Raw genomic sequence first — 14,146 nt, 5'->3', positions numbered from 1 at the left:
ATCACAGAAACATGGTGGGATGGCTCCTATGACTGGAGTGTTGGAATGGAAGGTTACAGGCTCTTTAGAAAGGACAGGCCTGGCAGGCGGGGAGGGGGAGTTGCCCTTTATGTTAGGCATAGGCTGGAGAGTATGGAACTCTGTCTGGGGGCAGGTGAGCAGTTTACAGAGAGTTTGTGGGACAGGGTTAAAGGGAAAACAGCTGTGGGAGACATTACTATGGGGATCTGTTACAGGCCGCCTGATCAAGGAGAACCTGTGGATGAAGCACTCTACAGACAGATAGGAAAAGCCTCACGCTCGCAGGCCCTTGTTCTCATGGGGGATTTCAACCACCCTGACATCTGCTGGAACGATGGCACTGCACGGCACAAGCAATCCAGGAGGTTCCTCGATTGTGTGGAAGACAACTTCCTTCTGCAAGTAATAGAGGAGCCGACAAGGAGAGGTGCCATGCTTGACCTTGTGCTCACCAACAGGGAAGGGCTTGTTGAGGATGTGGTACTCCAGGGCAGCCTTGGATGCAGTGATCACGAGATGGTCGAATTTGAGATCCCCAGGTCAGTGAGAAGAGTGTGCAGCAAGCTCACTGCCCTGCACTTCAAAAGAGCAGACTTTGGCCTCTTCAGGAGCCTGCTTAGTAAGGTTCCATAGGATATAGCCCTGGAGGGCAGGGGGGCCCAAGACTGTTGGTTGATATTCAAGGATCACCTGCTACAAGCTCAGGAGTGCTGCATCCCAACTAGAAGGAAGAGCAGCAGGAAGGCCAGGAGACCTCCTTGGATGGATAAGGAGCTGCTGAGCAAAATTCAAAGGAAAAAAGAGGCTTATAAAAAATGGAAGCAAGGACAGGCAGCCTGGGTAGAGTACAGGGATGTTGTCCGGGAAGCTAGGGACCAGGTTAGGAAGGCTAAGGCCCAGTTAGAATTGAACTTGGCTAGGGATGTTAAGGATAACAGGAAGGGATTCTACAGGTACGTAGCAAACAAAAAATAGACTAGGGACAAAATAGGCCCCCTGAGTAAGCTTTTGGGAGAACTGGCTACACAGCATTTGGAGAAGGCTGAAGTTCTGAATGACTTCTTTGCCTCGGTCTTCACTGGCAAAGGCTCTGACTGCACCACGCAGTTCTTAGAAAGTAGACACAGGGACTGTGAGAATGAAGACCTTGGGCCCACTGTAGGAGAGGATCTGGTTCGAGACCATCTTCAAAATCTGAACGCGCACAAGTCCGTGGGACCTAACGGAATCCATCCGTGGGTCCTGAAGGAGCTGGCGAATGAAGTTGCTAAGCCACTGGCCATTGTATTTGAAAAATCATGGCAGTCAGGTGAAGTTCCCGACGACTGGAAAAAGGGAAATATAACCCCCATTTTCAAGAAGGGGAAAATGGATGACCCGGGGAATTACAGACCAGTCAGTCTCACCTCTGTGCCTGGCAAAATCTTGGGAGCACATTCTCCTGGACAGCATGCTAAGGCACATGAAAAACAACAAGGTGGTTGGTGACAGCCAGCATGGCTTCACTAAGGGGAAATCCTGCCTGACCAATATGGTGGCCTTCTATGATGGGGCTACAGAATTGATGGATAAGGGTAAAGCAGTTGATGTGATCTACCTGGACTTGTGCAAAGCGTTTGACACTGTCCCACACGACATCCTTCTCTCTAAATTGGAGAGGTATCAATTTGATGGATGGACCACTCAGTGGATAAAGAACTGGCTGGATGGCCGCACACAAAGAGTTGTGGTCAATGGCTCGATGTCCGGCTGGAGACCGGTAACGAGTGGTGTCCCTCAGTGATTGGTGTTGGGACCGGTCCTGTGTAACATCTTTGTTGCTGACATGTACAGTCGGATTGAGTGCGCCCTCAGCAAGTTTGCCGATGACACCAAGCTGTGTGGTCCGGTTGATATGCTGGAGGGAAGGGATGCCATCCAGAGGGACCTTGACACGCTTGTCAGGTGGGCTGATGCCAACCTTATGAAGTTCAACCATGACAAATGCAAGGTCCTACACCTGGGTCGGAGCAATCCCAGGCACAGCTACAGGTTGGGCAGAGAAGAGTTTCAGAGCGGCCCTGCAGAGAAGGACTTGGGGGTGCTGGTCGATGAGAAAATGAACATGAGCCAGCAGTGTGCGCTCGCAGCCCAGAAAGCCAACCGTATCCTGGGCTGCATCAAAAGGAGCGTGACCAGCAGGTTGAAGGAGGTGATCCTGCCCCTCTACTCTGCTCTTGTGAGACCTCACCTGGAGTATTGTGTGCAGTTCTGGTGTCCTCAACATAAAAAGGACATGGAACTGCTGGAACAAGTCCAGAGGAGGGCCACGAGGATGATCAGGGGACTGGAGCACCTCCCGTATGAAGATAGGCTGGAAAAATTGGGGCTGTTCAGCCTAGAGAAGAGAAGGCTGCGTGGAGACCTCATAGCAGCCTTCCAGTACATGAAGGGGGCCTATAGGGATGCTGGGGAGGGACTCTTCATCAGGGACTGTAGTGACAGGACAAGGGGTAACGGGTTCAAACTTAAACAGGGGAAGTTTAGATTGGATATAACAAAGAAATTCTTTACTGTTAGGGTGGTGAGGCACTGGAATGGGCTGCCCAGGGAAGTTGTGAATGCTCCATCCCTGGCAGTGTTCAAGGCCAGGTTGGATGAAGCCTTGGGTGGGATGGTTTAGTGTGAGGTGTCCCTGGCCATGGCAGGGGGGTTGGAACTAGATGATCTTGAGGTCCTTTCCAACCCTAACTATTCTATGATTCTATGATTCCATGTTCAGTCGAACCAAAAAGCCTTCTCTCTACCTGAACAACTAACTGTATGCCCATGAGCAAGACAAAAGTACCTTTGAGGTACTTTGACTTTCCAAACAGATGGTGCTGCTTGCTGATCTGTATGATCAGAACGTTTGCATGCTATTACAATAGTGTTTCCTTCTATTTGTGTGCCATGACATTAAAAAAAAAGCCAGTGGAGGGCAGAGGATTTGGCTGGTTTTGGTTTTTCCCTCAGATAAGTAAAATCTTACTGCAGCCAACACTGACTGTAAGTGCAAAGGATTTACAGCCTGTACCAGCAGGTAAATAAACGGTCTGCTCAGTGGAGCAGAATTAAGTATTCAGCTAGAGACAGAAAGCCAATATTTTACAAATGGGACTGTTTGGTACCGATTGCCAAAGGCATCTGCATGCAGTTTCTTAACTACTGTTACTCATGAATCTCTCCAGAAACAGTGTGCTATCTTGACTCTAAGTAGGTGTCTCTAGCTTGTTTGTGCATTAGCTATGATGAAAGCATTCTGGAAACTCGTGACAGCCAAAGATTAGGTCAATGTAATTCAAAGAAAAAAGTAACAGAAAATGCTGAGGTTCTTCAAAATGGCTTGCTTAGGTTTTTCCAGTCAACCAAAACTCACCTACATAAGCTTCATCATCCATTGGCAGTGGAACTGACATGCAGAGGTAGGTATCGGACTATTAAAAGACCAAAGAACAGGTATTACCTTTAAATTTGGAATATTTAGAATGAAAGAAATAGAAACAAGCATAGATATTCACTACGCTTTCTGAAGATGAATGAGGGGCTACTGAATAAACTAATACATAAAAATTATATATTTATAAGCCTTAGCACTGAATTAATTTGCAGTGGTTTACAAACACTGCCCCCTCCCCACATGCTAAATATTTGGGGTTTCTTTTTCCTCCTTCTCCTGTTTGAAAATATGTACATGATTCCTCTGTGAACCAGGCATATATTTTACATAGTTTAAGCCCCTACTTTAAAAGAATTAAATGATTCCTATAGTAATCATTCCAAAACAACAATGCAGGTGCTCACAATCTAGGTAAAACTTTACTGGTATTACCAAAAATTCATCTCAATTTCATGGAATACATGCAGATGGTTAGACTTCTTAGTATTCAAAGAGACTGATTTTCAGTATCTGTTTTCCACACGAATTACCCAGGAAGCTAAAGCATCGAGGACCTTGGAAAAGTGAATTAAATACAATTGCCTACAGTGATGCTATGGAAGAACTCAACTCAGCAGCAGTACTGTTGCAGAAGTTCCCTTTATTTTTCTAGCTTGGAGACATTTTTTGACTAAACAACCAATGGCTTCAGAGCCCTCAGAAAAATTCTTACATTAGATAAACCTGACAACTGTACATCTACCTCAGGCCACACTGGTCATAAATCGTAAACAAAGACCTGGTTAGTTCTGTTACACATCTTTCTGATAGCTTGCTATGACTCTCAATAAAAAATGTGACTCTCAGGTGTGCATACCACCAAGGAAACCGAAGTGACTGACTCCTTCATACCTGTTTCCTAGCTCTTCAACTAATGGCTCCTAAGGTAAAATCAATAAAACAATTACAAATGTGCACGTGGAAGAACTGAGAGTACTTCTCACTCTTTCTGAATTATAAGTTTAATATTTTGCTGCAGACAAATAAGATCTAGTAGAAACTATATTTGTGTTTTACACTCACTAGAATGACACTACTTACTCTAAATTAGAAGTTCCAGAGGGCTGCTCCCCAAGAACAGAAAACCTCATTTTCCCTTCAGTATTTTTAAAAGTGTTATCTGCAACAATGAATCACCATCTACTGCAGCACAACATCCTGCTCTTTAAAAGCATCTGCAGCCCTCTAAAAGAGGCACAGGGTCTCTTAATGATATATGTAACTCCCTGCATTGCCTCCCTGCAAAAAAAAACCCTTTATTATAATTGTTTATCTTGCTTAATGAAGCTACATATGAAGATGACAGGAGAATCTCAGACTTTTAGGTGAATCTTAAAAATGCTAATGTTAAAAATCTAACTATTGCCTTCATTTTCACTCACTCGGCTCACTAGAAGTTAAGCAACTTCCAACATGAGAGAATATACTATTATGACTTGCTTAGAGTAGCTTTCCTGGAGTATTTTAGGGGCTTAAAATACTGGGTTCAAAAGTGTTACCCTTATGAAATACTTGCTGGTTGTCTTCTGCGCTGGCCAAAGTTGCAGCAGTGTTAATTTTAACTGAACTAACACCTCATTTGAGATTTGGTGTAAACTGCAACTCCAAATAAATGTATGACTTACTAGCGCAGCTCGAAATATTTCACTTTAATAAAACTCATATTCCTAGTTTTAATAAACTTCAGCATTTCAGTTTATGAAACCAAAATTTCAGAAATACAATTAATCACATGCAAAGATTTTTCTTTCATTTGAGATTACTTTTTTATTTCTTACTTTTCTCCAGACATACATATATGTCTATAAACATTACCTTGCTGGTGAGTTTTTATTCATTTTATGTGAATTATACTGTGGGCAAGGCTTTATTTTCCAAGGTTATATATATAAAAAAAAAGTAAGTACAAAAAAGAAAAACTGCATTTATCTCACCTGCTTAGGTGTCACACCAGGCATGCGAATGTCCAATGCAAAATCCGACAGACCAAGTGAGATCACTGGCTGGTCACTTCCAAGGCATTCACTGGAAAAAGATCTGGTAGTATCTTTGTACCTTAAAATGAAGGAGGAAAGGCTTTTTACAATATTGACTTTTGTTATGTCTTTCTAAAAAGCAGGGCCTTGAGAACTAGTAGGGAAGTTTGACAATGCTGAGGAGCTCCAGGAGTGATCTGGAAATTTCACTCCTTCATGAGCTTAAGTTACCAAGCATTTACTGAGACAGCTCCCCTGAGCAATCACACAGCCTAGTTGGGAAAACATTAGCTAAAATGTAGCCTGTCATCTCATCTAAGAAGTTGTCTGAGGTACATGGATGTACAGATAAGAGAATTAATTCACGAGAAAACTTCAAGTACTGTTAATCATTCACGAGTTTGTTTTTTTTTTTTTTTTTTTAAGACTATGTGCCTGATGTGTAATGCAATACAGATTAAATGACATGTAAAGGGGAAATTTTTACTTCTAACACTACAACATATATAGCAACTCCTATTACAAGCAGTGAAGTAAAATGGTAAGTTTTACAACTTTATGTGAATATCAAAGTCTGTACTGAATGCAACATATAAATAAACTGTAAAAAAAAAAAATTGGTCACAGTAAGGAGCTAAACGGTAAGACATCTGAAACACAATGCAACATTGATATGAATTTGAAACATGTATATTCATATGTGTATATATATATAAAGATACAGAAGTGGCATGGTAACTACAGTGCCCAGTATACCTCAAAAAGAGTAGAACACTTTTCTGGAGACCTAAGAGACTACAACTTCTCTTGTCCAAACTATATTCAAGTTTACCTATGCAATTCTGCATACAACTCCCCCTCCCGCCCCATCTTCCCAGGATTGCCCACTTTTAACCTAGATGATGCTTTCTCATTAAAATGTCATTTTATACTGGAAGCTAACTTAAGCAGTTGAAACATATTTACACCCGGTGTAGTCTAAAATACACTTGTGGTGTTACCTAAAAATTTTCATTAATTGTTGTTTTATCATCCTAAACTCGTAATTTATAAAGCAACATATGAATAAAAAAAGACTTTCTGCCTTCAATACGACAACAGTGCCATTTCAAAACTGCAGGAAATAAACTCAGAGCAATTGAGGAAAACCAAACAAACACCACAGAAGTTTTTATCTAGGACATGCTTTTTCATATATCCATAATATGGTAAGTGACTGCAAGCATTCAACACGTAAGGTCTTCCTGTATAACCCACCTCTTGAAGACAGAAAGTGAGCTTCTGAAACCCAAACAGATGTTTTGAAAAACAAAAAACAGTACTAGCAGGTTGTTAAAGAGGCCAGCCATGATCACCCTGCTGCTTTTGGCCTGATTAAGAGAGCAGAAAAAGGGCAGCACAGTTCTGTCGGCTGTGATCCTGACAATTAGGCTGCAGCAGCAGTATCAATTCACTACTTCATTATTATGTGCTCTGCGGGCATCCTCCAGCTTCTGACAGACCATCTGTCTTGGAAGGTGACACACAGTAAATCAGGAAGGTGGATGATGCTATGTTGTCTCTATTATTAGCTGTAAAATTCTGTTGAAGAATCTTCCCTTGCAGATAGATGACACTGTATTTCTGTCCACTTAGGCAGCTGAAAAGAAGTAGCACTCCTACTGCTTTCTCCCCAGGTTGTGCAATTAAATCTGCATGTTACTTATCAGTCCACAGTGCTGCAACTGGCATCACAGAAACTGTGGGGGTGGAATTCCATCCTCACGAGAAGCCAGCATCAATAATCCTTCAGAACCTGTAAAAATAGAAGCAGATAAAGGATGAGTAACGCATTATAGCATTAGTTCTCACCAAATCCCTGTTGAGGCATTTTAAATTCATTAAATTAGGAAGTTGTTTCACAAGCTTTGTTTAGTCCAACCTAGCAAAGACTGCACCAAGTCTGTTGATTCCTCCTCATCCATATAGGGTCAGAAAATGACACGTCTCATATTGATATACCTAACACACTCTCAAACACATTTTACATGATCGGAAAAAATATATAAACCCCTTACCTCCCTCAATACGCAAAAAGCAAAGCATGGAGTATTTCACACATATGAACACTAGCATAATGTATTCTACAAGCAGCAAAAAAAGGTGAAGAGCTGACATGGCAAGAATCAAGGTTTCTAAATTTTATAAACTATCATTAAACGTTTCTGCACATACTGTGGGCTGAGAGAATATTTACTGGTAATGCAACCTGCAATACACCATTACGTCATTTGTTTCTTATGTACTTCAGTTACTTTTCATATCCATTTTGGAAAATTGATTCTACAAATTATTTTTGAAAATACTGTAACAAGAACTATTGAGATCAGACTGCTTCATATCCTTTCATAAATTAAGGTTATATCAGCATAAACTGTTACTCTCCTTGTCACTTAAGCATCAACTGTTCTTACTTATATATTTCAGTTTACACAATATTTTAATTTTAAAATTTCAAGTGTTTTTATAAATATGCTGGAAAATCACACTTTGTTACTGAAGACAAACACTAGCATTTTTATTGAGCATTCCAGTTCTGGCAGAAGTAAAGGTTCAAGTCATAATAAAAATCAAAGTCTTTAAAATGTATTATGTAGTAATTCTTCTAAGATAAATATTAACAGGTAAAAAACACCCAAGCCCAACTATATCCCAGCCCCTGGAAGACATAGTCAAAATACTGCTATAATGACAAAATAGAAAAGAAGGCTTCTGACAGAAAACACAATTGAAATTCATGTGTTTTGAAAAGTCCTTCTATTTTAGGGCACAAAAGCAAAATAACTTATTATGAAAAAAAGGGCTTCTGCATAGACTAAGAAATCATACTGCCTGATGTTTAGCACCTACACTAGATCAGCACTGAACTATTTGTTAGTTTTTAAAACCTGATTACATTAATCATCATTAAACTTGCATATTTTATTAACTGAAGGATAAGAAAAAGATTCAGTCATAAACAACTAAAAATAGACTTCATCTTACTTTCAGCCTGCCAAAACCATGCCAGAGCTGTCCAGAATAATTTGTGAAAGCTATGATACAAGCGTTTTTGGTTTTTTTTTTAGTGTAAATTTCCATGTCTTCAGTTCTGTAGCCTACATCATCTTCACTAGTGAACTATGGAAAGCTGCAACACGTATAACGGACTGTACCATGATGAAAAACAAAAATAATTAATATAAAACGGGCAAGTGTGATATGCTTCACAAAAAGTTAAGGCATCTATAAAAACAAAAGGCTTCATTAGTCTTAGTCTTTTAGGTATAATTACACAACAGTTAACTGTTCAGCATCTTCATAATTCACCTGGTTGGAAGATCTAGTACTGTTAAAATTTAGTATTAATTAGTATTAATCTAGTACTGTTAAAATTTGTATTACATAAGAAATTAGGCCATACTTTAAATACAAGCAAGAACTCTGAAGAACACATGCAGGAATAATAGAGGATCTTAACATACAGAGAATTGCAATGTTCTGACTTCTTTTTTTTGAATCTGCAAAGGTATTTTCCATGGATCAGAAATAAAACTGAACACTCAGTCTTGCAAGCTTCAGGAAGTCTGAGATTGGCAATGTCAGACAAACATCTACCTGGTACATGAATTAATAAAAGAAAAGCTACAGAGAAATCTGGTTATCTGAAATATGAAGGTACCTTTACAGCAGCATTCAATTATCACTGCAGTAATAGCAGAAATAAGCAGGATATGTATCACCAAAAGATGTGTCTTAATGCTACAGAGGAATATCTGATGATTCATGGCTTTTAGAATGCTGGCCACAAGAAAGCAAAAGAGAAACAAATACTCTGGACTTCTCCAAAAGAGCAAAGAAATTAAATATATAGTGAGATCAATACATGTATGGATAACATCTGTACTTAATATCTACTATATTAAATAGATAACATCTACTTAAAAAATGGGCCAATTATCATCCACAAGCTTGTTTTTTAACTACAGGTTCATTGGCTGTATGGATATAAATAGATAAAAGTGTAGTGCAATTGATTTTTAGTATTAGACCCCTGGACAACCAAATTTTACATTTGGAAGGAAATGAGAAAAAACGAAAAAACAAACCAGGCAGCAATATCCTTAAGAGTATTCAATGCCATTTTAGGTATGACGCAACACACGAGAATACTAGACAACAAGGGAATAAAATGAGGATGAGAGATTCAATAATAAGATTACACAGTCACTTAGGTTCATTATGTAAGACATAATTACTGATATAGAGTGAATGGAAAGAAAGGGAGATGAAAATCAGATTGAGCAACGTAAGCATGTTATCCCACCCAGACATACCAGAAAACAATATAAAACAGTGAAGAAAAACAAGAACTAGCATGAAGATGCCTCACTGAATAGGCTGAAGAGAAAAAAAGAAGTGGCCAAGCAACTGGAATTCAAAATACAATTTAAACCAGTACACAAATAGAGCAACGATATTTCAACATCATGTTATACAAACTGATGAATTTCCACAAATCAACTACAGAAAAAGAAAGCTCTGTTAACCATAACTTCATACATCACATTATAATAACTTCTTGTTTCCAGTTTAGTCACCTAACATTTTATACATAGTAACTAGAGAACAAGCAAGATGCAGAAACTTCACCTTCAACCACCACTTCTTTCAAAAACAAACAAACAAAAAAAGTAAAATCTTATGGGAATTGATATGAAAGCCTATCACAGATAAGGTAATTTCTCGTAGCTGAATCACTTTTCTGTTTTCTTATGCACTGAAATCATGGAATTGAGGAAGGATAATTTGAGTTCTGTCTCCAGCTAGACTACAGAGTGAATGCTAGAGCATTTTGTCTACAACCAAACTTGAAGCTTAAGCAACAACTGGGTATATAAACAATAGTCAGTTCCACAAATGAACTGCAGGTAGGCCTACGAGTTGAAGCACTTAGCTTCTAATAGCACAGGAAAATCAATACTTTGTGGGATCAGGTTAAAGATTCATTAATGTGCTAAGTACAGCCACTTATGACACTTTAGTCAAACACGCACACAAAAAGCATTTGGGCAAGAAGCTGTCATAATAGACAACATCCTGAACCACAGCATCAATAAAAAACATCTCACAAACCAGCTGAGGTATCTAGGAGTCGCTAGTGCAATTATCAGAAACACAAGACGTGTAATTCTGATGACACCAAGCTGGTAGGAGCAACAGATACACCAGGGAGTCGTACTGCCATCCAGAGGGACCTCGGCAGGAGGGATAAATGGACTGACAAGAGCCTCAGGCTCTTCAACAAGGGGAAGTGCAAAGACCTGCACCAGGGGAGGAACAAGCCCAGGCACCAGAACATGCTGGGAGCAGCCCAGCTGGAAAGCAGCTTGGCAGAAATGGATCTGGGGGTCCTGGTGGACACCAAGCTGAAGATGAGCCAGCGATGCGTCCTTGCTGCAAAAAACCCCAACAGTGTCCTCAGCCAAACTACTGCCAGCAGGTCAGGGGAGGAGATTCTACCCCTCTACTCAGCACTGGTAGCTGAAGGCTCTTCCCTGGAAAAAAAAAAAAAAACCTATCTACAACTACCTAAAATGAGTTTGTAGCAAGGTGGGTGTCAGTCTCTTCTCCCAAGTAATGAATGAGACTAATAGCCTCAAGTTGTACCAGGGGAGGTTTAGACTTGATATAAGGAAAAATTTCTCCACAAAAAGGACTTTCAAGCATTTGAACAGGCTGCCAAGGGAGTGATTGAGTCACCATCATTGGAGGTATTTAAAATATGTGTAGACACAGTGGTTAGGGACATGGCATACCAATGGAATTCTTAATATGAAGTCAGTGGTTGGACTCGACAATTTTAAGGGTCTTTTCCAACCTAAAGAATCCTATGATTGTATTCTGTGACACGACCAGAGTCAGTGGCCACAAGCCGAAATACAGGCAGTTCCATCGTGGCACCAACAAATGCTTTTTCATTCTAGGGTAGACTGAACATCAGCACAGGCTGCCCGGAGAGATTGTGAAATCTCCATCCTTTGAGATACTGAAATGCCAGCTGGACATGGTCCTGGGCAGCAGGGCACCAGATGACTCTCAGAGGTTCCTTCCAGCCTCAACCATCCTGTGACAATAAATTCTTTCAACCTTTAAAAATAGTATGTAAGGCCAGTTCAGTATCAGATAAGAGCACGAAAACAATTAAAGGGAAATAGCAGTTGATATGGATAAGAGGTTATAACCATGCAAATTTTAACACTGTCCACAATATGGAGAAGATAAAAGACACCACGGATATACGGTACCAAGGATTTTCCCTTTAGATTGTGGTGGCAGATGAAAAAAAAATTTCTTGATCCAAACTGAGGTCTCTTGGTGACTTTTACAACTGCACTGCCCACACAGGGCTATCAACGGGTAAGAAAACGACAGGAAAGCCAAGAGAACTCTCCTCAGGTAAGCTGCTTTTACAGCCTAAAATCCCTTGGACACAAATTATACCATGATTACAGAAAATGGGGCCTACATAACTTTTAATGCAATGTGTACTCAAACAAATGTAGCTCTGAATTTAGAGCTTTGGTTTTTGTTTATAAATAAGTATCAAAACATGTCCTGACTTCTGTGTGATGTTGTTACCAAAGTTTTTGAATTATATAATATACTTACCACCTTAGAAAAGCCTCTGTTGTGTTGTTTGAGGAGAACTGTTTACTTTCCTTTAAACAATTCTTTTACATAGTTTTACAGGAAAACATTTAAAGCATGACTATAGATAATCCAAAAATTAATGAGTTTCTCTTAGAGTAGAAGCAGCGGCTTCAAACTAGACTTCATTGGACTGCTGTACCTCCAAAAGAGTAAAAGAAAAACTCCCAACATATACCAAACTCATTGTAACCGTAGACTGCCTTTTATTTCCCTCCTTTGAAGCCTGCATTGGTTCAGGAAGCTGATGCCCTCCCCCTCTGTGTACACCAGCACTGTATTAATCAGATCAACTGGTCAATCTGCCAGAATCAGCTGCTATACTCCTACTAGAAAAGAAATCATGCGAGCATGCAGCAAGGGTGTAAAGGAACCCCTATTTGGCAGCAATCCACACTGAATTTGGTATAATATTAAAGATACTTCTTAAAAATGAAAATTGCAAGTTGAGAAATACAACTTGCCTCTTGGTTTAATTTAGATTTAACGAATATGTATCTTCTGCTGCCAAAACATTTTTCCAATACAGATATTAAAGGAGAAAGAGGAGAAATATGATTGCTCTTATTCTTGTTTTTTATGTAAAATTTCATCTGCTGAGCATGAGTATGGTGCATATTTTTAAAGGAAGTATTTCACAATGATGAGAGAAACAATGTCCACTCCATCAGAAGCAGCACAGTATTTATACATTGGCAAAATTATTGTATGCATTACAGCAGTGAAACTGGATGCTTTCTAAATGGATTTACTCTTCGCGTACTTTAAAATGTATTTAAATTGGACAACATGCATCCTTTCCTTCTATGACTAGAAAATTAAGAATTAATTCTTAGCAGTGCTTAAAAGGAAACTTTATAAGTGCAAAAGAATTTATGAAAAAAAGTTGAATACTTGACTATTTAAACTTATGTTCAGGGATTTTGCTGACCTGTTAAATATCTGCTCTTTGTTACATGAAGATTCTTCTTGGGTTTCCTGCTGGGAAAGTAAGTTCTACTTAGTATCTGAAGACAGGCTATTTGTATTGCAAAAAATCAATAAAACAAAATCTTTCAAAATCTCTGTCAATTCAGTAGGTATGGAGAGTTTTGACCTAACAGACAGCTTTATTTCGAAATTACTCAATGTTTTACACAATAAAAAAAAATACAGGATGAAGGACTACCATTTACACTCTGCCTTTCTCTTTTGGAGATCAACAGGTTCACAACACAACTTCCAGGTTCCTAACTGCTAGAAAGAATAAGAATTGCAAAGATACGATAAACCCTGTCACCCCAAGGTATAGCAGACCCTATTCACTGAACAATAAAGGTATCACTTGAATCATACTTAGTAGGCCACTCATACAGCAATAGCTGTCATGGAAATCAGAAATGATATAAGAAAGCAGGCTATAAAATGTGTTTATGCAAAGAAAGGACAAGCACATTATTTCCAGGGGGATCAGGCAAAAAATAATTTACCCTTACTTAACTTATAGAATAAAGAGAAATTAAAACCAGCTTCAGAATTATTTTGAGAGCATCAGGAAATGCATGAGTAAAAACAGAAGAACCAAGAGAAGCAAGAAAAGCACAGCTCATGGCATCAGAATCACTGTCACCCTCGGCTACACGCTCTGCCCACAGCTGCTGTCCTCAGCACCTCCAAGATGACTTGCTGAGGGGAGTATCTCGAGAGAGGACGCCTGCAACACCGCAGCGGGCTGAAGCTCAGTGCCCAGGAGCCTCAACTCAGAGCGGCGACACCCACCGAGGGAGCCTCAAGCCCTCGACAGGACCTGCCCAGGAGCCGGCAGCTCGGCTGAGAGCAGGGACTCACAGGGGGCGGAGCCAGGAGCAGCGGCACCAGCCCTGGGTGGGCAAAAACCTGTCCCAGGGAGCGCGGCGAGGCAGTGAGGGGGGCAGTGAGGGCGGGATGGTGCGCACCCACCGTATAACCAGGGCCCGGTCTGGAA

At 40.1% G+C, this 14,146-nt stretch overlaps 1 protein-coding gene across 8 annotated transcripts in view; it reads right to left on the bottom strand.

The window, feature by feature from the left end:
* The window catches only part of PAM (peptidylglycine alpha-amidating monooxygenase), a 133,937-nt gene that overhangs the window by 62,686 nt on the left and 57,105 nt on the right, over positions 1-14,146 (bottom strand). For all 8 annotated transcript variants that reach the window (XM_065661088.1, XM_065661086.1, XM_065661092.1 and 5 more), the window contains 3 exons: positions 6,712-7,249; positions 5,413-5,533; positions 3,419-3,476 (listed from right to left, as the gene is read on the bottom strand). In XM_065661088.1, coding sequence (XP_065517160.1) covers positions 3,419-3,476; positions 5,413-5,533; positions 6,712-6,803 — 271 coding nt within the window. In that variant the 5' untranslated portion in view covers positions 6,804-7,249. The remainder of the gene's footprint in view (positions 1-3,418; positions 3,477-5,412; positions 5,534-6,711; positions 7,250-14,146) is intronic.

Source organism: Lathamus discolor, chromosome Z (genome assembly GCF_037157495.1).
Source record: "Lathamus discolor isolate bLatDis1 chromosome Z, bLatDis1.hap1, whole genome shotgun sequence".
In the NCBI taxonomy this organism is placed as follows: domain Eukaryota; kingdom Metazoa; phylum Chordata; class Aves; order Psittaciformes; family Psittacidae; genus Lathamus; species Lathamus discolor.
This window is presented reverse-complemented; position numbering and strand designations above follow the sequence as displayed.